Here is a 27,468-nt window from a genome sequence, read left to right as displayed (position 1 = left end):
TGCACTTATTTCCAAAGCACCTCCAGTAGGTAGACATAAGGAAGGTGTGGAAGTTACAGAGTCTCACATTTCTGGTGTAGACAGCAGAGGATGATGATAACTCCACACATCTGTGATAAAAGGCTGACTTGTAAAATAATTTTCGGTGGCCTTTGAAAACATTTGACAATTTCCCAAATGGCTACATTTTAACTACATATATATATATATAACATAAAAATGTATAAAGGGTCCATATTTGTGTTAGTGTTTGATTTCATTACCATAGCAAGTGATAGTATCATACATGCATTAAGGCCAAATAACAAATAACTGTTAGCTTGCAGTAATCAAAGAAAATAAGAAATTCCAGAAAGAGTGACATTAATGTACAAGGACAAAGTAATCCCAAAAAACACAGCAGGGTATGCAATCATTCAGTGTTGACATAGTACATCTCATACTGTCATTGCCCAATAAAGTTTTTTCCACACTCCCAACACCCATGATGCTGGGAGGCAATGAGCACAATCACAAAAAAAACATAACACCCCCTAAGATTAGTTCTACATATAATAATTTGCAAAAAACAAAACAAAACAAGCTACTATTAAAGGATAATAAAACTAAAATAGCACACATAAGCATTTGTATTGATCAGATGGGACATCAGTGTGACTATTCAGAAGACTTAATTAAAGTTTAATGAATTCAGCTGAATAAAGCAAGCAACTCAGTATCTGTTTGGAAAGTCAGATCATTCAAAAGGCACAACTCTTAAACTGGCTGGTATATATGACCAATAAGGTGTGGCTGTATTTTTGGCAGTTCTCCAATGGAGAACCCCATTAAGGCATCTGTCTAAAACTATATTTCCTTTCTTTTTTGTGCTTGAATATGTCACAAGGACAAACTTTCTGGCACATCCTGGAGAGCACCTGATTAGATAGTGGTGATAATTCACCACTTCGTAGACCCAGTGTATCACTTTTTGTGTTTTTTAAATATGGTGGCAGTTTGACATGCTGTGAGATTGTTGGTCTTAGCCTAAAGGCACTTAAACATAAGCTCCTACTAGCTTATACTGTATACTAAATCCTACCTGAGAGTAAGATGGACATGAAAATATCATCTAGCGCAACAGTGTGTTCCTGGTAAGCCTCTTTGTTGTCAGGTGACCAATGAAATTCCTCTTTATTAAACAAAAATCGAATGTGTTAAACAGAGCTGTCTATCAGCAATCAAGCGTGTGCATAAATAAAATAAGGCATCGGGTCCCAACATCCCCTTGTCAACTGTAACCATTTGAAAAATAACAGATGAGCAATTTTTTTTAAATGAAGAGCAAAATCCAAAACATTGGTGTTACACTCTGAAGAGTAAAAATGTTGTGGAAAAAATGTGTGTTGGAAAGGAGTATCTCTTCGATAATATGCAGGATTACTGTTACAAGAAAACCCAAAAGCTGAAGATTTTCAAAGGCACGTCGTCTCTTAGCTTGGCACACAGAATTCAATGGCTATTAATAAAACATAAAAAAAGAAAGTATAAGTTGAGGAGAGTTTACAACAATATTCTTCACTTCTAGTCCTGAGGTCGGACAATGTGTGTATGCTTTGTCATACAATCCATCATTCATTATTTTTAATTTTGGATTGGCTGGAGCCTTGGCTGCTTATTTCCCCCTTGACACCATCCTGAGAGGCTGATTTAGTCGAGTGTGAGTTTAATTAACAACCTGTTTCTATATGTACGTGTCCGGTTTCTTTGGTATGTGGCATGGCACTCCAATACAAGGTCAATGCGTGGTATGGTGTAGTAATGCTGGGTAAAACTATGGTATTATGGCAAATCATGTACATGTGCAAGCAAACACGCACATGCACTCACACACACACACACACACATAGGGCAATCCAGGACAAGGAATGAAGAAACCCCCCACAGGAGGGGAAAAATGTTGTGGAGCTCAGTAGCCAGCAATCATGTGACCTCTTCCTCTGAGACATTAATTATGCACATTGCTACACTCCTCTTCTTCATTGTTTCCTCCACTCCTCCTCTTCTTGTTGCTGTTTTAAGAGTAACTCCAAACTGGGAATAAAGTTGGTAAAAACTTTATGAATACCTTTAAACAACAGACTTAAATAAACATATTGTTTTACCAGGTAAAGTACAGAAATGAAAATCACAAAAGTACCTCTAAGCTCAATATATGATGAATCAACAGACAGTACCAGTCAACAGTTTGGACACATTTTTCCACATCCTTTAATGAGAAAGTGTGTCCAAACTTTAGACTGGTACTGTGTAGAGATATCATCAACAACAATCTATATCAAACTGGAAGTAATTACACTTCACATTAATTTTGAGCAGTAACTCACTAAAAACCTAAAAAATCCTTAAAATTACCTGAAGCAACACAAAATTCATACAAAATTTTACAAAAAGCAAAGCTCACATCACGAGCTTCACTAACCACAGGCTTGATACTCACTAATAATGATGATGATGATGATCACTATGACAGCTATCAGAATGGCCCACATCTGCAAAGGACAAAAGGTATCGCACAGTCAGTGCAACCATCGTTACTGGAGCCAAAATGTCTGTTGCTTTTTGTTTATCAATAGGGTTAGGGTTAGTGATAAATGTACACTGAACTGAATTATAATCAAACAATCTAACTCAGGCTGGTTAGAGCTAGTTTGAATAAAGGTCACTTAAAATCAGTTAGAGCTGTTACATATTTTCATTTTAAGTGGGGAGGGGGGAGTGTTTTTTTGAACCAAACTGTGTTTAGGCACCTTGCAGTTCTTCCACCAGTACTTTCTTTTCAGTTTAGCAGCACTGGTCTCGAACTGGGAGGCTCCAGCCTGCAGTGCGTCTGCTCTGTCATCCAGTTCAGACAGCTTCTGGTCTCGTTCCAGCACTTTGTCCACATTGACACGCATTATATCCACCACCTACTCACACACAGACAGACGTCATCACTTTTTAATCACATGTCCCTTCAAGTACTATATCTGAAAGTAGAGCAAAACTCATTCATGATCAATACAATGCTGCTACAAAGATACATTTTCTGAGTCAGAGATTACATAACCATATCTTTCATAAATAATACAGAACAGTACAAAATATATACTATAGCATACTGATGTCAGTGTTTTAAGGTCTAAATCACCAGTATTTACCTAACAGAGCCATCAGTCAGGGAGGAGCAAACATAAAAGTTAAAGAATATATACTCTATACAGTAAACACGTGAGCTAAATAATAGAGTTCACCTCCAGTCAGACATGTGTGTGCGTACATAGTATCAGAGGATACACATAACCCATATGTTCCACTGATCCAAAAACCCCTCTACTGCCCCGCCTCTCAGACAGAGCAGCAGGGTGGAGAGGAGTGTGTAGGCCCATGCATGTCTTACATAACCATGGAGACAGGTATTACATAAACTTCAGGCAGCCAATCGGAGGCTTTGTGTGACACGCTACGGTTAAAGTTCTGTGTAGGCGGGGCCAATCTCGAGAGGGCCACAACTGAGAAAGAGAGGAAGTACGGCAAAGGAGGATTAAGGGTGAGACCACGGGAGGAGTGAGATTTGGCAGCCATTTCTTCCTCGTGGCCCCGTTGACAGGGTGGTGAATATCATTTTTAAAATCTGGAGACGAAACGGCTTTGACCGAATGTTCTCTGGCATGGGCACTGACATGTGGAGGTAAAGCGTTTCCACATCGTGGTGATTCATGCCAGCGCTGCCAAAGGTTACGCAAGTCTCGAGACACACATCAAGGAACGAGGGAGTCACACAGTGTGACTGAGGACAGTGAGCGAGTGGGGTTCAATAATAAGGGTTAGGTGAGGCAAATTATGTACATGAGGATAGGTAGACTAGAGAGATGTTTTAGACACCCCTTGATTAAAATGACACAGTAATCCACTTTGACATGGGGCCAAATTTAATGGTTTATTAGGAAGGAGCTTACTTTAAAATGATTTAAAATGCTTTCAAAATCTGTGTATTCTTAATGGTCATGTAGACATTGATTTTGATTATTACAAATGTAGAAAAAGGTACGTTTCAGGCTTTAACTGGAGCTCGTAGATCAGTAATAAGCATTAAAAGCATCATACCTCATCCACCTGAGCCTGCGTATGCTGCAAGCGCCTGTTGCTTGACGCTGCGCCCGAACCTTCTGGACCGGTGGCTGACCTGGTGAAATAATGAGAGTTTAGAGCAGACATGAGTGTCTGTAACATTATTATTATGCATCTCAGTCACCATCAATAATGTTGAGACACATGCTACCATTATACAAACTGTTTGTGACGCTCAATAAGACAAAACCATCAAACGACCACAATCACAAAATAACACAGAGGCTGTAGTGTGATATTGTCATCACACTACAGCCTCTGGTCCATCTCACAGCTGTCCAAATGTCCAAAGTGTCAAATCACAGTCAAAGCTGCTGCGATCAAAATCAAACAAATGAAGCGACGAATACACACCGGTGACATCATAAAATTAATTTAAAGGAGTCGTAAAACTGAAACTGAAACAACGGTCTTATCTTCAACCTGCAGAACTGAATCCTATAAAATGCCAAGCAGTCGCTCTAAAGCAGACAGCAGTGTCTTCAGTCTGAATCGTCAGTAGTTGTTTTTTTCCTGTTTTTGTCATTTGTCACTAAATGAATCCTAATGTCCAAGGCCCAATTCCTCCATGATACTGAAGCATCAGTGTGTGAGTGGCATGTTACTGCTGTAGCTGCTGGAGGTGGAGCTGGTTTAACTACCTTATACACTTAGACCTGAAAATCAGTGTCACACAGTTGTGAGCAGGGTTCCACTGCGGTACAACTAAAGTGATTAACTCTTTCCCCTGCAACCCATCTAAGTAATAGTTTGTTTGATTTTTACATTTTTAAAATATTTCCTGTTATCTTTTGTTTTTGCATGGAAAGTGAATTCTGTTTAGCTTTACATGACAAATATGACAATAGACGATCGATTGCAACACGACAACACACTGAACGTGGCTGCTCCAGGACTCACTGCAGGATTAATGCTTCCTTTCAAAGCTTGATGACGGTCAACTAGCCGACAACAGAGGGCTGGGTTAAAAACACATAAGGAGAAATGAACAGCTGTGCAGTTTATACTTAACGTCATGCTCTAACTCTTCAGTTTGTTCTTTTACAACCTAAGGTGACCATTCAAAACAAGGACACAAGCACTAAGATTACATATCTGTGTATATATATATATATATATATATTTATATATATATATTTATATATATATATATATATATATATATATATATATAAATATATATATATATATATATATTATTTATTAAGGATACTTATGTTTGATATGCATCAGTTGCCCCAGCAGCCCAGTTTACATGGTTATCTGCTGCCACCCTCTGACGTGGGGCAGCATTACACTGCAGTGACCTCATTCATCATGCACAACAACAACGGTGGAGGATGGGCTTACAACAAACTGTGAGGATTTTGCAGGTGTGTGACTAAGTAAAAGAGGTCAGTGTGCAACAACAACAAAAACCTGCAGCACAGAAATGATGAACTAGGGATGAGATTATTTAGAAACAGTGTCACAGTTTCATAGTTTGTCACCAGAGAGCAAAGTCAAGCTGATTTTATAACTATCCCGCTCAGTATGGATCACAATTTAGGAAAAGAAAAATGTTCTGGATCCATATCAACATTGATTGTTAATGTTATTAGAAATTTGTCGGCTGATTTATCGATTTAGGTTTTTTTTTTAAACTTCCAAATATCAATATTGTTTTAAAAAATTCTGTGTTTGTTGGGCAGAGTGTCGGAGAGACTCAAGCCCGAGTGTATAAACATCTGTCAGCATTTTAAATGCACCTGAAGCTGACATCCCCTTTTAAAGTACATCTATGTTTATATCTACAGTTTAGATACCACACACTTATTTACATCTAATAGTCCAGGTTTAAACACATCACAGTGGAAACTGCACTGATGGATGCTACTAAGGCTAACCCCACTTCATTTCCTGAACAAAAACAATCCATTACGTAAATCCTCCCAAAAGGAAGTCAAACACTAAAACTAAACAATGGTGACTAGGTGGGTGACAAGTACAACAGCTGCAAGTTTCATCCACATTTTGGTTTTGAGGTATAAAACATTCACTGGTTGTTAGAGTGAATGTTTTTATGTTAGCATTCAGGTGGAGCTGAGAGCTAAAAAGCCTTAAAACCACATGAACCAACATGTTAAAAAAAAAAGATGAAACAATCACACATTTCCTGCAGATGGCACAGACACCAGACTGTAGATGAAGACCTTTCTGGATCTGCTGCTGCTTGTCACGCTCTTGACATTTAGTGACACAGGTTGGACCAGAGCAGCAGGTCCAGAGGTGTGGGTGCGCTCTGCTGCTAGATTTTAAAGGCTGGGCTCAGATTCAGGTGCTTTGATTATATGAAACAATGAGTTATTAACATATGATCAAATGACTCCATAATAGGGATGTCCCGATCCGATATTTGGATCGGATCGGCCGCCGATATTAGCAAAAAATGCATATCAATATCGGATCGGCCTGCACGGGAAAATCCCGATCCGGCTCCCGATCCAGTTTGTTTTCAAAACTCCGGTCCGTGTTTTCCAGCGCACCGCTGTAGGTAATCCATTCCAGTTTTTTTTCAGCTTTCCCCCCCAAATCCGGTCCGCGTTTTTCAGCACACCTAGCGACCTGTCCAGCATCCCACTATTTATTTTCTACTCAGCTTTTTTGTGTGTTTTGCTTTTTTAATACAGTTTGCAATATTGTTTGCACTGATGGCTTTTTAAGCCTTGGTTTACACTCTTGTTGTTCAAGAGCAGAGCACTGATGCCAATTCAGTTTGTGTGGTTAATTGACTATTTATTATTTTGTCTATTTTGTGTTTATTTAACCCTGTTAAGAATAAACAGGTCAGCTTCTCATTACCAACCATTGTGGATTATTCAAACTAACCTAATTAAGTTGGCTAGTTGTTCTTACGAGTAAAACTCTTTTCAACATGAGTATAACAACAAAATAAGTAAATATCTTTAATCTTTAATACATGCTTGGATCGGCCGGTATCGGTATCGGCCTATGCTAAAAGCTACAATATCGGTATCGGATCGGAAGTGCAAAAAGCTGGATCGGGACATCCCTACTCCATAATGTGAGAGATTACACATAAATTTGCATTCGATCTGCTGCTTTCAGCTCATAGCTTTGTTTCTCCGGCTGCACACAGACAGTAGTGTACTTGCTGCTGTATGTGGCTTTTTGTCACACATTAAGCAAGAAAATTGAGCCGTATGGCTGTAACGCTGTTGCCGGTATTTCAAAATGCCGGGTTTGATTCTTGTGTGGAACGGCTCATGACTCTTCCAGTGACAACTCTTCTGACCAATCAGTGGCCGGTAGTCTGGTGATGTCACATTTAGTATCGGCTTGGCTCGCTTGGAACCTCACCAGAGCAGGTACTAAAAAAGTACCAGGTACCAGGTACTTTCCGTGGTGGAAACGCAAAAAAAACCGAGGCGAGGTGAGTCGTGCTGGAACTGTGTAGTGGAAAAGCGCCATAAGACTGAGTTACAGAGAGTCTTATTCTAGGTAAATTACTTCACTGACAGCATTAGATCATCTCAAGGAGGCCGTTAGCAGCTAGCTTCCTGCTGTATCTGTGGAGCAAAGACGGCTGACATCAGCAGGTCACAGCAGTGTGAATCTCTCTGTTACCGTCAGCATGTCTAATGACTGTTTTCAGCCTTTCAGAGCGCTTTAAAGTCTCAGAGATTTAAAATGATGAGAAACGACAGACCGTACCATCGCTCTGTCAATCTAACATCAGCTCAGTTGGCTGAAGTGAAGAATTTTATCTTTTGAGACATTGTCAGTATGTTGGATATCATCATGCTGCGTGTATCTGTTGGACTTCACAGATGTTTCACATTACTGGACAACAACATAGTGGTTACAGCTAAATAATGGCCATTTTTATTGCCATGACCATTATAATAAAAGGCCTTATTTTTAGCTTTGAAAAACAAGGTTTGCTTTGAATTGATCGTTTCTGTGGTTGAACAAAAAAGACTAAACCGGGATGAGTTCACCATCATTTGTTTTTAATAATGATGCTGTGGAGACATGTTGAAGCAGAAAGGTGTAACCAATTAACAGTGACCGTCACTCTCACTTGTTAAATGATGGACATCACTGGCAGCAGATTACATCAGCGGTAGCCAATTAAAATTCATCCTGTAACGACTAAAATAAAGCAGTGTTTCTGTTCTCTGGTTGATGTGTCTGTATTCAGCCACAGATTGATTGTGAGTGAAAAGCCACATCGCTACATAACACCACTGAGAGCAGGCGGTGTGTTTTTGTAGTTCAACGGGGAGAGGCAGAGTGGCAATTCTTCCCTAGAGAAATGATCCAACTATTATCACCTTGCAGCACTTTACAGATCTCCCAATTGAACTTTGAGTCGTATCACATCACCAATTTAATCTGATCATCTTAATAGCGCTGCATACTCAGCAAACACAAGGCGATTCAACAGCTCTAAGTTATTTTAGTCTTAAGCTGTTGGCAAATGTTGAAAACTAATAAGACTCAAAGGATTTAAAAGGATTCGGACTTAGGTCACAACAGAAAATGTGTAGATATATTTAATAATGCATTAATAATATAAAGACTCCATTATATTTGTACGCTGTGTGAAGTGAGCCAGTTTACACAACGGCAGGGCCCTAAAACTGCCTTAAATGGACTGCAATCATCAGTTTTGTAAAGAATTACACTTTTTCCTGCATTTACATGTTGAAATGTCCACTGTGTAAAGCCACTTCAGTCACAGTGATGCTTGTTAGTTGATGCAACTGCAAAGTTACTACATTTAGATTAAGACCTCTTTTGAATTTCTCCATTTAAAATAAATTGACTTGATTTTCAGGAAACACAAAAATGGTTAATTTTGATAAGGTTCATTTTCACTTAATATGTATCTCACCATGACTATGTCAGGGTTTCACTTTTTAGTTAAGTCTAACATCTCTTAAAACCCCATCATTGTAAGATGTGTAAACAGATGTAAAACAGGTTAAAGTCACAGCAATTTCACAACAAACTGCATTTTAGGAGTTAATTTTATTCATATGTTTGATATTATTTGTTCATGAAAGTCCGTAATGCATAGGTCTGTGACGGCGTTATGGTGGCCTCATGTCATTTATCCATTCTTCATGCTGCATCAACTTAACTGTGACAACACAGTCTACGCGTTCTTCTACTGTACAAATTACCACTTATTTATCAATCAATCCCAAAGAAGAAGGAGAAGAAAAAAGCTTATATATATTAATTTTTCTCAACCCGTAGTTCTTCTATGGCATTGCAGAAGTGAAGAAAGTCTTGTCAACCATGCAATATTGGCTGGTTGAGATCATGTGTTGTGTATCGTGTGCTGTGACTGTACTGTATTTCACACTGACTGAGCCTAGAAGTTAATAGCTCAGCTCTGAATACCTCCCTATGAGTTATAACTTACAGACTGGTTACAAGACTTCATGCATGTTTTCTACATGGAACTAGGGCTGCAACTATCGATTAGTCCATTGATTGTTTTCTCAATTAATAGATTAGTTGTTTGGTCCAGAAAATGGTACAAAAGGGCGATCACTCTTTCCCAAAGCTCAAGTTGACGTCCTCAGATGTCTTGTTTTGTCCTGACCAGCAGTCAACAATTTGGGCTTTTTTTATTGAGCAATTAATTTAATAGTTGGCATTTGATTAATCCACGTATTATTACAGCTCTGACTGGAACTATCGTCTGCAAAGATTAATATTGCCCAAATCATTCCTATACAATTATGGACGTTTTACAGGTCTCTCTGCAGTTCTTTGTTTGCAGCTGAGCACTTTGACTTCCTGTGTAGGGTGTGGGAAAAGATTAATTAATGGGGAAGGTAACTAGGAGTGGATAAACAAGGGGAGTGTTACAAGAAATTAGAAATAAGCTTATGTGTTTCTATTGCAACGTGACTAAAGCTCGGCGATGACTAATGAAAGTAAAATATCATCTAGTCCAACTCGCACCACTTTCCTACCTACTTATTTAGTTTTTTTAAAAACTACGACGGCTATATGGGCCCTCCAAACATTTCCTGTTTCAAGTTGACATGTTACCATTACTTGTAATTAGTTTGAATAATTAGATTGTAGTGATTTACAGTTAACAGGTTGCACTATGTACAACCAAAGCTAATTAAACGACGCCATACGGTCAGCTTGTATTGATGAGTGAGGCTAAACACGTAGTTAGAGCCTAGGTCAACTAACACAAAGTGAAGTTAGCTTCTCAACACAGTTCATTGGACAAGCCTTCCATGTGTGTTTTCTTTACTGCAATTATCTACTTAACTGGCAATAAAGCACAGTAAAAGTTTGTTTTAGAGGAAGTTAGCCAACTCTAATTTAACGCTGCTACGTTGCAGCTAGCTCGAGCACTTGTTGCATGCTAATAGCAGCAAAGTTTTGGGCGTTGCTGTGATCCAATTTCACCAAACTACCCGGAAGGTCGCATGCATCAAACAACACTGACCGAGCAACTTTTGTCTTTTAAAATAAAATAAAACGTTGGTATTAACATTGTAGACTTACATTGTGAGATGAAAGCTCCTCAATCGACACCGCCGCTGTTTCTTGTATGTAAGCTAATGCTAATGTGTCAAGCCGTAACAGTTACTGCTGTCGGTTGTTATGCTGCCTTCACGTCGCTATGGGAAAAAGGAAAAGTGAGTTATCGGCAACATATATCATAGATACTAGGTACATATATATTTTTAAAAATGTTTTTTAATTATTTGTAAAGAATCTTAACGTTCTTTTTTTTTTAAAAATCTATTAACGCGTATTAAATGTAATCTTTTAAAAATATCTTATATATATTCTTGTATAGCGCCCTGAGTCACAAATACTGTATGAAATGTGTGATACAAATAAGTAAACTTAAATACAGTAATTTGCAATTTTTTTTTTTAAAATATACTCCGAAAGTGGGCATTTTAAGTTCCCAAATAAAATATAATAAACTGACCCATATTATCTGGTGCATTGTTTTATTAGAGTATATAAGTCTTTAAAAGGTAGAGTTCACGGTAAGTATTTGAAGGCAGCATTAAAGAGGCAGTATCTTTCCGCCCGTCTGTAAATAGCTACAATTATTAACGCATAGCATCATATTATAACATTAAAGAAAGAGTTCATACTTTAAAATAGAGAAAGATTTTACGATAGCAATGAAAATAGACGAGTAACGCATCAAGTCTTTGTATTGTCACCCTTCATTCATTTCACTGGTCTTCTGTCCTGTACAGTTAGATATGCGAGGAAAAGCGGACCATCAAAGCCCGTGATCAGCATGTGACATGAGATAGAAAACTTTACATTGTAGCATATACTTTCAACCCACATTTATTTCACAGCATTAAACGATTAAATATGACTGGCAGTGTTCATATACCGTGTTGTTATATGGAATTTGAATTTGTTTGAAGGACAAAAAGTATTTATAGATTCAGTTCTTTAAAATATGTGTGTGTGTGTGTGTGTGTGTGTGTGTGTGTGTGTGTGTGTGTGTGTGTGTGTGTGTGTTTGTGTGTGTGTGTGTACGTACACTTTAACAATAATTTTCTTTGTTTCAAAGAGTATTCAGCGTTCACAAATATGAAATTAAACCTACAGCCTACAGGTCAAGACATGATCTGTACTATGTTTCCTGTGTAAGTAAGTTGTTTCCTACCAAGTGATGAATAAGTAAGCTAATACCGAGCTAGTGCGAATCCCCTGGATTGTTTTAACCCTTAAATGGACACATTTACCAATATCAGTACAACACAACAAGAACAGACCAGCAAACAAGACACCCAGGTCCAAATAGTACAACAAATTACAACATAAAGTCTTGTTGACAGTCTTTAGAAACAATGTTTAACTCCCAAGAGCTACATTATATCCCAGTTACTGACAAATAAACACAACCCTCAACAAATGAGGTGGTATGAGGGTCTCACTGATGTTTTGAGTATGAAAATAATATGAATCATACTGTAGGCTTCACAGTTACCAGATCTCAACCTAAGGCAAAATCTCTGGACAGATGTGTTGGACAGCACTCTCACTATCATCATCACAACACCAAGTGAAGGAATATCTTTTGGAAGAAGGGTGTTTGTTCCTCTATGGACTTCTCCAGAGAATCCATACCAGTGTTGGTGGCTCATGGTTGTCCAACATCTTACCAAGACATTTTTTATTACAGGGTATAACAGTTTTCCTTTAATTTGTATCTGTCATTTACTATAAAATGAGACAAAATATATGTATAAATATATTTATTAGAATGCTCATACAAACCTTGCTGTTAAAATAGATTAATTTGCACTTAACATGTGAACATAAACTTCATGGTAGGCCAAACATTTCTTATAATATTAGCTGTAATATACTACAAATTAACATAATATCTATTTACTTTTTAAACTCATGAAAATAAGATCATATATATTTAGATTAGGTTAAATATTGAAACAGTATTCACAAGATATTCTCACTTCTGTTTCAAACACACTGGAGGCTTTTCTATCACTAACTCACTATCTTATGAAGTACTAAATACTCTGGATATTTTCAGCCTTTTTAATATTTTAACATTAAAAAAAATCATTCACCCTATCAACAATTACCATCTTAATTTAGAAAAACCTTTGTTGAAATTCCTAGTTCAGTTTTAGTTTCATAGATATCACTGTAGTTGTTGTCATTTTTCTTGTTTTCCATGCAGTCAAACAAGGTTGCTTTAGGATGCCGGAAACTCAAGCTTCCCTTAAACCACCAACAACAACATCATGTCATGTGGTCTGCTTGGCTACATCCCAGATCCTTCATCCACCACAGCTTCTCTTCCAGGACCCTGCTACAAAAATGTGGAAAAAACAGAATGTGTAAAACTCGTATTCATTCAAAACAACATTATAAAGTATTATAAATACAAAACTGTAACCACTTACATAGATTATTCCAGTCTGGGGAGGACCTACATTATACAGCAGGCTGGAACTCTCCTCCTGTGAATGAGGTTTTGTATTTTTTCATTACATACCATACTCAGTACAATAACAGGCTCTTTTTTCCAATAGTATACCCACAAGTTATTCTTTGTGGCAGAGGTCTCCGCTGAAACAAAGAGTTTACAGCATGGCTTTATGCAACACAACATGTACCTAAACCTATGTACCTAAATGTGCTACAGTGTGACAGAAATCCGTGTTGATCACATTCCACCTCTCTGCTGGCTTTCATGCTGGTCATCTGATATTAGCAGCAGGTGCACTAAGTAACAAAGTCAATGTTAATGGCTTCACTCTGTCTTCAGGTTGCAAGCCTGGTATGTAAGAACACAGTAATGGTAAGTGCTTCAGTGATTTGCTTGATTGAGTTACACTTAATCCCTGTTGAACAGAGGAGGGCCTCTCAACAATTAATACACTGGACATGGTCTTTTTTCATGATGTTTAGTTTCATGTGGACAGATTTGCCCCTGTGTGGGGACCAAGCTGAGTCTTTTATAATAACATCTCATGTTGAGTTTGTTACAGACACTTACAGTACACTTTTTGGAAAAATGAGAACCTGCAGAGAGGAATTATGTGTTAAGATAAGAGTCTTTGTTGCCTTTCACTATGGCTACCTAAATAATAAATAATCACTTTAACTATCATCAATGCAGCAGTTTCAGGTTTTGGATCTCAATATATCTTGGTTTGCTCCAAGGTTTGATTTAGGGAGTAATACATATAAAACAATATCTATATATAAAATAAGTAGTTCTGCATTGTTACAATAAATAATCCTTTATTAGCACAGATTATGAGAAAAGCACAAGTAATAAGAACTTACATCCACCTCCATCAGCTCCCTAGCCTCGCTGTCCTCTGTGCTGCATCCTCCAGGGAAACACTCTGATGTACGTTTTGCTCTTATCTTTTGGAGGAAGTCAGATGCTGTTGACTTTCTTAGTAGTGCTGTGTTGCATAAACAGGTGACATAGACACATTCATTTGCCAGATAACAGCTAAAAGGTTGCATTTGTCAGGAAATATCGTTGTTATTTCTAAGAAAGGCAGACTCACCTCCCTCACAGATATGGGTGATCACGAGCATCACAGTCAGCAGTGTTGCAGCCATGTCCTCATACAGACTCTTCTTATCGCACACACACTTGAGTGTTGTGGCTCCCTTTCAGCTCCTGGAACTTTGTGTTTGTCACCGGAGAAATCCCCACGCCCACCACCGTCCCAGCAGTATTCCCAAGAGAACAACGTGCAGGCATTGGATGTATTTGTATTGAATAGTGGCGAGGGGACAATGTGTGTAGGTGTGTAGAGAATGCCCAAGTGATAAGAAAAATATTTTGTGCGTTTGAATGAATAGCTGAAACTTATTTTAACATTTTAAAGGTCTATTCAAAATCTTTTAACTTTGTATCTGCTGTGAGGCAATTTCTTGCAATATGACGGGCCATGATTTACTATGACTATCTTATCATCTGAGAAAATCTAACTGCTGTTGTATCATTTGGGTGCAGTGGGAAATGCCAACACTTTAAGTCTTGGAGCTTTAAACACTGTTCCAGTTCACAAAACAGCAAATGTTTCAAATAAATTCATATAATGGGGTCTGAAAAGAAAATACTGTAAAAAAACAAAACAAAACAACTGTCTTTTTCAAGGCAGAACATTTAACCGTACATCTTATCTACAATTATTTCATGGTGATTAAAAACAGAAATAAATTAAAATAAAATAAATTACTTCAGGCAGACTGTTAACCACTTCAATTGAACAAATTGACGTTTTCATACACACAACACATTCTGTAATATTCTCCCTGGTCACACACCTTTAATAGAAAAGCTTTGCTCAGCATGAGCGTGAATACACTGATGTCATTAGAGGCCTCAGTGAATGTGACCCGAACATGAGATTTGAAAATAATAAGAATGGCATGTATGTCAAAGTCTAGAGTCTTTGTATGACTCACATCTGCTTCCTGTTTTTGTACACTTCATACAGGACTTTCACTTCATGCTGATTATGGAGTACGAAACTATGTGTGTCTGCATATGTTCAGCCAGCAGAAACAGACTTCTCTTAATTAGCATTTGGCTTCATGATTATATGAGCAGAAGACCCTCAGGTGAAATTTGTACTCAATGCTTTACTGTATCCCTGCTGTGTTGTAAATGTAATGCAAACTATGCTAATGTAATGGGTGATTAAACTTCTTTTTTTTTTAAGAGAAGCATTAAATCCTTGACACTTGATGATGCTGCCACCTAGAGGTCAATTTGTTTATAGCCTATCTACTGGACTAAGGGATCCATTCATGTACAGCCACATACATATTGTATGTCACAGTGTTGGGGAAGCTACTTTGCAAGCGTAGCTTGTAAAACTACATGTAGTTCAGCCTGGCAGTAGTTTGAACAAACTACATTTCTACCCCTGGAGAAATGTACTTTGTAAAACTACAGCTAAAAAAAAGTAGCTTTAGCAACTACTTATACTCATTATACTCATTTAACTCAGCTTTAAATAAATCAGCATGTGGTGTATATGAAACAAAATATAATAGCCTACAAAAAATTCACATGCCAGCAGAAATATGCCTCTCAACTCAGTTTTATTTTTTTAAAGAAAAAAAGCTGACATTTTTGGTCAACATACTGTAGGTTCTCCATAGACATGTTGGGTAATATAAAGAGAAAAAGAAAATCCTACCCCAATACCCACTTGTAAATCAGAAATGTAAATCAGTCAACAAAAAATGTAATAAAAAATACAAAGAGGTAGAATATTCTAGATCATTGTACATTGAACAACAATGTTGGCATGTCATGACATGATTCATGCCTTTTTTCAAAGAGAGTTCCGGAACACAATAATGGTAAAATAAAATAAAATTTATATTATATGGGTCGTAGTTTGTAAATGGAGTAGTTAAACTACAAAAATTACCCAAAAAATAGTTGAAATACTTGAGGCAGCACAAAATATGAATGTAGTTTAACCACCAGCAAGTTAGAGCAAGTTGTAGTTAAGCTATGTAGTTCAACTACATGTAGTTTAAGTCTCCCCAACACTGGTATGTCAAGGGAATTACCGAAGTATCGAAGTTTTATAACTATATATAAATTATGTATTTCTCGCAGTATGATTTGTTATTATGCATACAAGCATGGTATCAGTCATTGACACATTATAACTTGATAATGACAATGTGGAATTGAATTGGAACTAATACAGACTTAATTATGAGATAACTATAACTGAGCTGTAAGTTGTTACAAGCGACATATATTAATCACTAAATATACACAATATGTTTGGGAAACACGTGGTTTAGTGCGTTTACCTGTAGAAGTAGCACTGATTACTAACCCTGCAGTCCTTCCGTGTTTCCTTTTTGAATGATTTACAATTGAGACACCAGCTAAATCATAAAAACAGCTACATTTGCTCTGACTTTTCTCTCTCTGATCATTTCTCCATGTTGGTATGAATATATCGTATTCAATTTACAATGTCCGTCATGAAAAGTCGAGCCAGCCAGGAGTCGAACCTAGAATCTTCTGATCCGTAGTCAGACGCGTTATCCATTGCGCCACTGGCCCTGTAAACTGTAATAATTTCCCTCAGTTATGTCTGACAGGATTGTTTTTTCCGAGGTTCATTGATTCCATACAGTTAATCAATATATAGTCCAAATAGAGCAGGTCTGTGCAGTTTTAATAGTTTGGATTGTACCATCAGAAGAAAACATTTAGGTCTACAAGATAGTCTAGATGAGGAAAATATCTGAAGAAAAGTGTTGCTCCCTCTCCTCATTGACGCCCCTGTGAACTTATCTTGTCAGTAGAGGGCGCCAAAAGATCTTTCCTGCATTTAATTCCAACCTTGATATCTTATTGTTTGCTGTTGAGACTTCACAGTGGTTTGTTTGTTGCATTTGTGCCACCCAATCATACCACGTACGAGTTTGAATTTGTAGTGTTCATTTGTAAATTTCACATACAAGGCTGATTGCTCTTTTTATTTCATTTTTGCTCCTGCTGGTCTCATCTCAAAGTTGAGAAGTTTCTGCAGGGGATGCTTGTGTTGTGAATGGGCTGGTCCCGGTGATCCACTGATCGCAGGTATCGTGGCTGGAGGAGGGAGCAGAAACCACAGAGAGCAGAGGAAGTTATCAGGGCTGTTGGATAAAACCTTTGTTTAAATTGACTCACTGTGCATACAAGTTAAGTCAGCACTTGGTGGAAATATGTGCATTGGGTGAAAGCCCTGCAGTTTGTTCGTGACTTCATCCATCCACCAGCAGCATCGTGCGCTCTGGCGTTTCACTGACCCGCAGACGTCTTCTCTCCGCCGGATCATGTGGATTATTGTGGCGTTTATACTGGCAACGGCCGGTCCTGATGGGAGCTGGGGGTGTCAGCTGCCGCACGACTGGAGACCACAGACAGAAGCGTGCCGCGCAGAGCTGGCCGAGATCATAGTCTTCGCCAAGGTGTTGGCCCTGCACAAGGAGTCGTACAGCGTGTATAACTACCTACCGTGGCAGCACGACACAGACCTGCTCTACTCCGCCGAGATCGAGCTGCTGTGCGACCAGGCGTGGGGCAGCATGCTGGAGGTCCCCGCCGGCTCCAGGTTCAATGTCACTGGCCTGGGCTACTTCCCCTGCTACTCCTACAGTGTTACCAAAAACAACAATTATTACTTTTTTCTCAGGTGAGAAATCCCTCTGACTATTTGGTTTGTTTCGTTACAGATGCAGAAAGTTTGAGTGGCCCCTTTGACAAAAAAGTCCAGTGAGGTCTTCCAGTCAATCTTCAACAAAAGTATCAGTCAATGAAGTTATAGGAAAAACGTTTTATGATTCCGAGCAAATTGATCAACTGTCCATAAATTGTGTAGGCTACATATTGTTTTATGATCTATCATAACTTGACTTTTACCATATCTCTGGTTGAATGTTTCGAGCATATGAGCATAATGTTGTCTGTGTTGTCCCAATATGAGCATGATGCTGATGTCCCTTTTGCACCCTCTTGTCCAAATATATTTTATTGCCAAAATAAACCTCTTAGCTGTTTCCAATCAGAGAACACATGGCAAGTTTTCTGTAAATCAGAAAAGATAAAACTGAATAGGGTGCTTGAGAATCAGGTTTCAACATTGTCAAGTATTGTGTGGATTGTCTATAGAAACTCATGTAGCACTGATGGACAACACTGTTATTAGAGTGTATTATGACGAATGGACAATAGTTTGAGAGTAGTAATGTGGCTTGTCAATAATTTCTTGTGAGAGAATGCACACACAGTATTTCATGGTCTGTTAATGTGGGAGGCATACAGTGTTAAAGCACGGGAGGTTAACTTGTATTCAGCACAAATTAATGTTAGTTTCACACATTTACACATAATGTTTACCTAGATCCTGCACACATGCAATGGTGGGATGATCTGTTATCAGTCTCTCCTGCACATAAATACAGATCCATAGAAAGACATTCATCCAGCTTAGGTTATTCAAAAGTACAAAAAATATTGTATTTAAAGTAAAGTGTCTTTCAGGATCTGAAAAGCATTTTAAATGTCAAGAAGAAAGGAAGTGGTCATTTTTAAACACCTGGCAAGGGGCAATAGATGAAAATAAGCCTTCTAGTGTAACTCTTTGCAGATGCATATTTTCTCTTTGTTAAATGATTGGTAACCTTTAGGGGAGGTGTTCGAGAGGGCCAACATTTTGAGCAAAATCCTCAATGTAGATGTAATGTCATTTCTATGAGTGTAATGTAAAATCCATGGATTGAACCCTCACCTCTCCTCTGTGCCTGAGATGGTTTTACAATGAGAACCAGCAACTCTTCAGACCAGTGCTGAGATCTGTCATAAAAGGAAGTAAGGACTCTCAAAGGATTCAATCAATTGCCAGCCAGTAAGAAATAAAATGCACTTAATAACAGAGGACTGGCACCATCCTTACTGTACAAACTCTCATTTAATCAGCATGTGATTCCATATTGATTTCAGCGTAATAATTTATTTAATAACCTGCTAAACTTTCCACTCAGATTTCAAAAAAGTATGCGGCAGGTTAATGCTTATATGTCTGTGTTGGACAGAAACAACACTGTTACTCAGGAAACCTCTATTGCATTCCAGCCAGAGTAATTACAGAGCCAGACTTTTCCCAACAGCTTGAAAGTAAACCTGCAAAGAATTTTCACTCAGGGGAGTTATCAGCGCACCAACGGTCAGTAGGACCACCTTTTGTCTGCCCAGCGCTGCTGATATACACCAGTATGCCATTCGATGAGGGGAACGTGTGCTGACAGGCCTTGCCAATATTTCTCTCACATTCTGCAGTTCCTCTCAAACAGATGAAGAGTTAGATATTCAGAAGGGGGCACTCAAAAGCATTCCTCAAGTTTAATGTTTGGCTGTCCCACATGAGGGTCTGCAGCAGAGCCAACGACAACAGCATATTTTTAATAACACATCATATAGACAGAACCACACTCACATCTATGTGTGAGATCATCCAGTGCAGTGTGGGAAGACTTTTAAGATGATTTCAACAGTTTGAGTTAATCACACCTTCAGGGATGACTTTGCTGTCCCCTGTTGAGATGATGAAAACATCCAGACGTTATCCCTGTAATCAGCCTGGCAACCACCGTTGGAAACTTCCCGAAGCTAGTTACAACAGAGATCCATTCAAGTGCAAACCTGATAATAATTAAGAAGTAATTACTCCAGTAAACCGATGCAGTCGTCGTTTGTCATTATTTACCCAAAATGTTAATCCACATTTTCCTTTGCAGAAGACTTCAACCCACAAAGGATGTAGACAAATAAGGAACAAAACATAGATTAGATGGGTATTAAATTATGTGTTGATGATTCATCAGTTTTATTATCCTCCTTTAATGGCTACCAAGTAATGGAAACATTGTCAAGTGTTCTGGTGGACTATTATTGACTGCTCTAATTGCATGAGATTGCAAAGCTCTGGCTAAAAAGTCACTTTTGAGTGGCAGAGATCGGATAACTAGCTGAACCAAAAGTTTTGGGACATTTATGAAATACTTTAATTTGCTTTCTTGCTGAAAGTTGGATGAGAAGACATTTCATTACATTTCCCAAAATGTGGAACTATTCAGTGAGTTGAACCTCACAAAGATCATTTACTGTGGATATTTATGTCTTCCAAATGATTTCCTTAATAGAATTTATGTCTGCTTTTACCTTAGGTGTTGCCCACATATTCATTAAGAGTGAATGGCAAGTTTAATTTTCCATCAGTAGATTGAAAGTAGAAATAGGATATAGCTAAAAAAAAAATTGTCCAAACATGTGCTGCTCTATGGCATTGCTAATGTGAAACTCCCAGTCATAAACCTAAAACAGATCACTGCTCAAAGGAGTGCTGTTTAGCAACAATGCAACGTAGAGTCCCAGACATTGTATGAGTGAGCCAAAATTGAAAAGTTCTCGTCTCATTCTCTAGTGTACGTCCATTTCCTGTTAGAAAAGGCACAACAAAATTGTATTATACAAAAATAGCCTCTGCAATCAATCATGACAATGCATTCCCAGGACAGGACAAATCAGAGCCTAGCATGGAGAAAAATGCAACCATGGATCTCCCTCAGGACCTTTAAATGAGACAGATTGAGTGTTCTGTCCAAACCATATGTTCATTGCTGTTCAACGTTAGACTATATCTCACTCTCTCAAGATTTTTAACTTCTCAGTCAAAAGAAAACAACCAAATACCAAATCATAATGGTCTTTTTCTGTCATTCTAAAGTCCAACCAATCTTCTCTGGATGCACAACTCCTTTTAAACTCCTGGTCACTGTGCTTACATTTGACCACTGACCTCTTCTGTTGAAGCAAAACATCAGCTTTCTTCTTAGTCTCTCAATACACATACACACACATACCCACACAAACATCCACACAGTCTCTGACAGGGACAACCAAACTTTTGATGTCCCTTGAGGGATACAGGATGGAATCCAGATGTATGGAAACAAACTGCGTCAGTGCTTCCTCCCTCATACACTTAACATGGTAGGAGAAGATATGAAACACACACAGTAAATCCCTTTGGCTTGTAATTTGCTGGTTTGACTCATTCACACAATGCTTGAGTTTGAATAAAAATAGACCAGGATCTGTAAACAAGTCAGCATATGTGTATGTTTTGGAGGTTTTGTTTCAAATTTTTTTAAACTTTTACTGATGTCACCCGAGATTCAGTGAAGCCGAGTCTCAGATAAATAGTTAAAACGAGTCCATTTGCTTTAATTTAAATAGATTGTCAGGGTCAAGTATCACACAATTTCTTGTTGTACTACTGCTTACAACTGTTTCAATACTTAATAAAAAATAATCTTTGCTTCCTGCCATGCAGGATGGATGAAAACTACAATATCATCCCTCATGGAGTGAACTTCCAGGATCCCATCTTCCCGGACACTACTGAGAACCACCGTATGTTTGCCAGCCTTTTCCAGTTTTCCAACTGCACGCCTGGTACTCAGGTCCACAGCTACACCCCAGAGTGGGAAGCTCAGGAAGACAGCCGGGTATGTAGCCACTCATAACCACTATAAATAGACCACATCCTATGTTGATAAATGTTTGACTCTTTTGACGTCATCTATTTCAGATTTAGTGAAAAGGACATCTATTTTGAATCAGTTGCTGTGGATTCATAGATGATTTGGGGTTAAAGAGTGCATTGAGCCCCAGTAGTGTTGTAGTGCGCACAAAAAAAGGATTCATTATTACATTCTGTTGTTTTAAAATGGGAAGCTGGCAAGTTATATACGTATGTTCTTAATGCATGGAAAATGAAACAAACATTCTCTGAGGTTTGGCCAGACATGGAACTCACTATGTTTAAAGGAAAAATCCACTTTAGAAAACATTGTTCTTGCTAGCTGTGATAACCATTTTGTTGTGTAATTGAGTATTTTCTTATGCCCAAAGACGACACACTTTTCTATCACAGTTTAGTTAATGAAATCTTATTCGTACTCAAACAACATTGACAAACACTACTATAACACCTGGTGCCTCTTGACCATGTGAGTATCCAGCAGTTCGTCTCAAGGTCTGTGTGTCAGCATATAAATGGTTTCCAGCCATCCGCCAGTGCTTTATCCCCCTTAATGAATATAAACCATTGGCATAATCCCTCTGATTTAGGTCAGTCTTCTTCGTCTGTTTTCAATCATTTTCTGACTACTCATGAAAGCAAAAACATGGTTTGTATTTCCATTAACAGCAAACTTTTTGGTACAGGCCTGTGATTATAATTACAAAGCGACATTTAGATATCAGTGCTGCTTTCTTACATCACTCTCATGATTAGATTTCCTCTTTGCAAACGAGAAACAGACTTTGTTGTTTCTGGTCCAGAGCAACCATTGTTTGGACAACTGACCTAAACTCATATCTAATCTGGTGTCAACCAAAGTAAATTTAAAAAAGCATGTATTCATCTTAAAATTTATCACCAAAGTGTATCGGCAATTAAAACAACCCAAGCAGGGTTTTCCCACAGTTTTATGTTCCCAATACTCATGCAGAAATATTAGCTCTAAAGGGTTAGTAACACTGTCCCAGTCTGACAGTTGGAGACAAAGGCAAAAGTAATTCATGCTCACATGTTGGAAAGATTACAGCTGTGGTCTTACAAAATTTTGCTTCCACAGAAAGGTTTCAAACATGTGTCCTTCTGAGATGGTACATGACACTTCAGTCTTGAACAACATATACAACTTTTTGTTTGTGGATGTGGAGTTTAGATTACATCTGGTTTGATAAATTCCTGTTGCTTACTAATAGTGTGCCACAAAGATCCATTTTACGCCCTGTCATGTTCACCATTTATATAAAAATGGTTTGGTCTCTTCTGTGTGTGATTGTCAAATTCTACAATTTTACAGTATACTAAAAAGCTCCTTCTGTCCACTCAGTGATTACAACTCTCCTTCAATGCACTGCAAGATGCTCCAGCTATTTAATGTTTCATTTCTATAAAGTTAGAGGACTCAAAACAGACATATTTTAAAAAAGTGAACAAAATAATAGCAGTAGAGGCTAATATCCTGGAAATGCAACTAAGTGCTATCTTTTGATAGACCCTCCATGCTTTGTAAACATCCATATCTTTCTAAATTCTTGACCCAAGACCATGCAGACTTTCTGATAAAAATGTGTCTCCTCGAAAGCCAAGCCAAGATTACTGATGTAAGGTCATCTAATAACTTTTCTCAGACTCAAAAAAGCTCCTCCATAGTTAAAGAAAGACATTATACTAGGCTGGGTAGTACTTATGATTAGTAAATTAAAACCGACATGTATAAGTTCCCCCTTTATCTATTAGATAAAGCAAATTAAATACAATACTGGCTCTTCTTGAGATGCAGGTGAAGTTCATATCTTCAATCTAATACTAACATAGTTACAGAATACAAAAATCTTCACATCTGGTTTAATGACATCTGTATCTTTAAATAGAGTATTATATAGAACACCTTGCTGATAAACTGTGACTGATAGAAAAAAAACAGCATTCCTCTTAGTTGCAGGACTGGAGGTCATTTCAGTATACACAACTGCATGATATGGTGGCTTTGCATTCACTAACTGAGAGAGGTAATATCTGCTGGTACTGTATATATTTCTCTACAAAGTCCTTGTTGAAAAATCTTTTATCACATCTTTACTGCTTTGGAACTCTGACCCATACTTAACCACAATGTACCAGAACTGATTTAGAAATGATTGCTTTTCCTGTTATTACGGCAGTCTCATGAAATAATCTGCAATTTTGCTTAAACTCAAAGCTCTTATACCCTTCTGTAACTTCAAGACCATTCTCAATTATCATTTTTTATCTGCTTTTAACAGTTTCAAATGAGCCTGTATGCTATTTATCATCTATTATTTTGTTCTGTTTGTGCCTCTGTCTGTTATTATTATAATTCCATCACCCAGTGTAAACGGGGAGATAGATCATAAATCAGCTCACGTTACATACTCTTTAACTTCATTATCAAGATTTATTTCAGGCATGTGCTACAAGAAAGTGCTTATTATTCCGAGTGACTTCACATTGCATGGGTATTATATAACTGTACTCTTTCTGCTTCCTAGTTTGGATGTCAGGGTGACATCAATATTGCACAAAAGCTTAAAAATGCAGCGTTTATATCGTTTGTCTGAGAAAGGCGAGTGATCGCATCTCATTCTTGGCTCCAGACTTTTTCAAGGGCAATTACCTAAGTATTCATCCACACTGCAGCTGGGCCTGGAACAACTCTATAGACATAGAAATAGGAACTGACAGTACATGTCTTGTGTTTGTGTGACAGTCATATCTGGGTGCCCATAATTGGGATGTGCCATTTTACACCCTCTGCTCCGCATAACTTGATTGTCTTGCTCCTAAACTTCAACCTTTGCATTATAAAGTTTCATGCCCCCTCAGATGTCATTAGGGAATAAGTAAGGGCACATGGGAAAAAAATCACAGCTAATATTACAGGGAGTAATGTACTAACCAGTGATGTGGTCCAGCAGCCGGCAGCACATTTTTAACATTTCCTCAAAACCCTCAGCGGTTGTTATCTGATGGCAGGGAATTTACATCAGTGTTTCACACTGGCCCATGTGGACACATTAGGATCTGCAGAGGAAATCCACACTCAGGCAGACAGGCATGCAGTCATAGGCATCTGGAGCTAATTTTTTCACCTAGGAAAAGGTCCGGGCGTCTGGATCGTCTGTCGCAGGCATGTTGGATTTCATCTCACAGTGCTATAACAGAGGGTAAATGTTGTGTAACTGTTTTCATTACCTCAGATTAATGTTATCCCTACCTGGAGCACAGTGTGTGTTGTCTTTGACTAAAGACAACACATTTCACTCTTTTGACACATTTCCAAATGTCCCATGGCAAGAAAGGTACCATCTCAAAAATATTTGATCAATGTCCTAATGTCTTGCCTTTTCCCCCCTTCCCGTTCTCTATTTTTTTGGGCAACAAGCTGCCAAAAAAAAAAAATCTGTTTTATTTGACTCATTTATACAATACACTGAAAGACTTACGAGCTGTTGGCACTGATTGTCAGCCCAAAGAGCGAGCCAAATGTGTTCTCTTATTTGATTTATACAGAGGAAATCCAAGTTCCATTGACTGATCAAAAACATCAGATCTGTCAGGTTCTACATCACAAATGTTACAAAAATACATTAAATCTGACACCAGAATTTAATATGAGCTGTGACAGCATACATGTCCAAATGTGATTTCACTCAAAAGGCAGTCTGATGGAAATCTTGCTGTTTTATCCTGAGGTGTAAATAATCTGAAAGTAACTGATCAGTAATTTGACACTTTAATGTTTGACAGTTTATCACATGTTTTCCATAAGTCCACTTGATCAAATGCTTGTCATGCTTTGCAGATATTTCAAATGGATTTACTGAAAAAGATTGGAATAAACAAACATATATCTTATATTTACCTGAACTCCTTTCTCTTTTCAGTTGTTGTGCTCCACAGTGCAGAAGGCTCTGTTTGAGGAAGAGGAGAGGGTCAGGACTCTCTCCCAGAAGGTGCGGTCCTTGGAGAAAGCCAATGGCCACCTGCGGGAAAAGGTGAAGACCATGAAACGTCAGTTGCGCCAGGCCCAACGAGATACAACAAAGGAGCAACAGACCCTCAGCCTCAAACAGCTCTATGAATCAAAGACCCCCCAAACCCATCCGGATCAGGACACTACCCAGGACCAGAAGAATCCTGCTCTCAAAAAGGCCCTTTCCAAGAAGCTAAAAAACTAGAGTTTTCTCCAACTGAAACTAGATAAACCAACCTGGGCTCCCAATGAAGCATCAGAGACAGAGCAAAATGAAAGTGTTGTGTGTGAAAAGCGGGGGGAAATGACAGCAACTGCAGCAATAATTGACAGCGGATTAGTATTTCATGACATTATCCATGTCTTCAACTTAATTAATATGTTATATCCAAAGAAGCATACTGCAGTCACACTATATGATGAAGCATTAGCTCTGTATGGGAATTTGTTCTGCAGCGAAATTTTGAGAAAACAACACATTGGTTTTGTTGGACCAACCAGCATTGTAGTTTTAGTTCCTTGTAAAATGTAACTGTGCCATTGAGAACAACTCCTGCAAAAAAACCATTCATGCTCATTTACATCCTTATCCATATACTTCCAAGAACTTTATATATGTGTGTGTGTGTGTGTGTGTGTGTGTGTGTGGGTGTGGAGAGGGGCTTTTATTTGACCTATTTTGTGTCCAAAAAATGAACTAAAGTGAAGGATTAACAGTCTGAGATAAGGGATTGAAATGGTTTCACAGGAGTAAAGGGATCTTCATCTTAATCTCCTTAAAGGTACAGTGTGTAGGATTTAGTGACATCTAGTGGTGAGGTTGCAGATTGTAGCATGTAGAAGAACCTAGGTGGCTGCGAAACTCGTGAAAAACACACAAAGCCAGTGCTTGGTTTATCTGTTCTGGGCTATTGTAGAAACATAGTAGTGCAACATGGTGGAAGATGACCTGCTTGCTACGTAGATGTAAGGTACTCATTCACAATAGTTGTCATTTTCAGATGATTATACACTAATTAAAACATACTATTGTATTCAATTTTCATCACATCTGTTCCGCTAGATGCCACTAAATTCTACACACTGCACCTTTAACTCTTATTTCAGCCCATTAGTCCAATGTGATAAACACCTCACATCAACTGCTGCTGTTACTGTCATAACCCTGCCCTAACTCTCACTTTTGTCCGTTAATTCAATGGCACCACAAACATAAAAAAAAAAAAAAAAAAACATCAGTGAAAAATGAAGAGGTCATAGCTGGCCGATGCGCTGTTTTTTAACAAAATGTGGACAATGTTAAAGCAATTGTATTTTTTCTGTGCTGGACACATCATGAATTGTATAAATATTTGTTTAGATTCTTATTTCAGAAATATCATTACCAGCATTTGTGTTTTGAGAGTCCACAGTTGGACAAGGTCATTGGTATATGTCATTAACACTGACAAATGACTTCTACTCTGTTGATGTTCAATCACAATCAAACTGTGGGTTAAAAGTTAAGGGGGCAAATAACCATTTATTAATTGCAAAAAGCGAAATCAAGCCCCTCATCAGTTTAAGTATGTTAGAAAAGGATGCCATGGGTTAAATTGGGATGCTCAAAGACTGTATGCTGGACGTGCAAGGCCGTTGTCA

The 27,468-nt window shown here is 38.1% G+C and overlaps 2 protein-coding genes, 1 long non-coding RNA gene and 1 other non-coding gene across 5 annotated transcripts; 1 reads left to right on the top strand and 3 right to left on the bottom strand.

Moving 5' to 3' along the window:
• Positions 1-422: 422 nt before the first annotated feature.
• On the bottom strand, positions 423-10,791 carry vamp3 (vesicle-associated membrane protein 3 (cellubrevin)). Its single transcript, XM_062415874.1, has 5 exons — positions 10,699-10,791; positions 4,126-4,204; positions 2,790-2,948; positions 2,480-2,531; positions 423-2,073 (listed from the first exon to the last, which is right to left on the bottom strand). Coding segments are annotated over exons 1-5 (309 nt in total). The 5' UTR covers positions 10,701-10,791; the 3' UTR covers positions 423-2,056.
• A 1,948-nt stretch (positions 10,792-12,739) lies between these two features.
• LOC134003592 (uncharacterized) lies at positions 12,740-14,116 on the bottom strand. 2 transcript variants are annotated; one of them, XR_009927647.1, is made up of 3 exons: positions 13,996-14,116; positions 13,107-13,163; positions 12,740-13,009 (listed from the first exon to the last, which is right to left on the bottom strand). It is a non-coding gene; the product is annotated as an uncharacterized LOC134003592 (long non-coding RNA). The 2 variants fall into 2 exon arrangements; XR_009927648.1 differs by having other exon boundaries at positions 12,971-13,012.
• A 2,582-nt stretch (positions 14,117-16,698) lies between these two features.
• Positions 16,699-16,771, bottom strand: trnar-acg (transfer RNA arginine (anticodon ACG)). The gene has a single exon. It is a non-coding gene; the product is annotated as a tRNA-Arg (tRNA).
• A 570-nt stretch (positions 16,772-17,341) lies between these two features.
• On the top strand, positions 17,342-26,182 carry ccdc3b (coiled-coil domain containing 3b). The gene is made up of 3 exons (XM_062416329.1): positions 17,342-17,888; positions 21,588-21,762; positions 25,739-26,182. Exons 1-3 carry the CDS (start codon positions 17,530-17,532, stop codon positions 26,030-26,032), a joined length of 828 nt encoding a protein of 275 aa, XP_062272313.1. The 5' UTR covers positions 17,342-17,529; the 3' UTR covers positions 26,033-26,182.
• The last annotated feature ends 1,286 nt before the right edge of the window (positions 26,183-27,468 follow it).

This window comes from Scomber scombrus, chromosome 3 (assembly GCF_963691925.1).
Source record: "Scomber scombrus chromosome 3, fScoSco1.1, whole genome shotgun sequence".
Lineage (NCBI taxonomy): Eukaryota > Metazoa > Chordata > Actinopteri > Scombriformes > Scombridae > Scomber > Scomber scombrus.
The sequence above is the reverse complement of the archived record's forward strand: the minus strand, read 5'-3'. Positions and strand labels throughout refer to the sequence as shown.

Excerpts from the sequence above, each read along its gene's own strand:
- ccdc3b (XM_062416329.1), top strand. The coding sequence starts at position 17,530 with ATGTGGATTATTGTGGCGTTTATACTGGCAACGGCCGGTCCTGATGGG. Across the intron at positions 17,889-21,587 it reads AATTATTACTTTTTTCTCAG|GATGGATGAAAACTACAATA; the intron begins GTGAGAAATCCC and ends CCTGCCATGCAG. Across the intron at positions 21,763-25,738 it reads AAGCTCAGGAAGACAGCCGG|TTGTTGTGCTCCACAGTGCA; the intron begins GTATGTAGCCAC and ends TTCTCTTTTCAG.
- vamp3 (XM_062415874.1), bottom strand. Across the intron at positions 2,949-4,125 it reads CGCAGGCTCAGGTGGATGAG|GTGGTGGATATAATGCGTGT; the intron begins GTATGATGCTTT and ends GTGTGTGAGTAG. Across the intron at positions 2,532-2,789 it reads ACTGGTGGAAGAACTGCAAG|ATGTGGGCCATTCTGATAGC; the intron begins GTGCCTAAACAC and ends TGTCCTTTGCAG.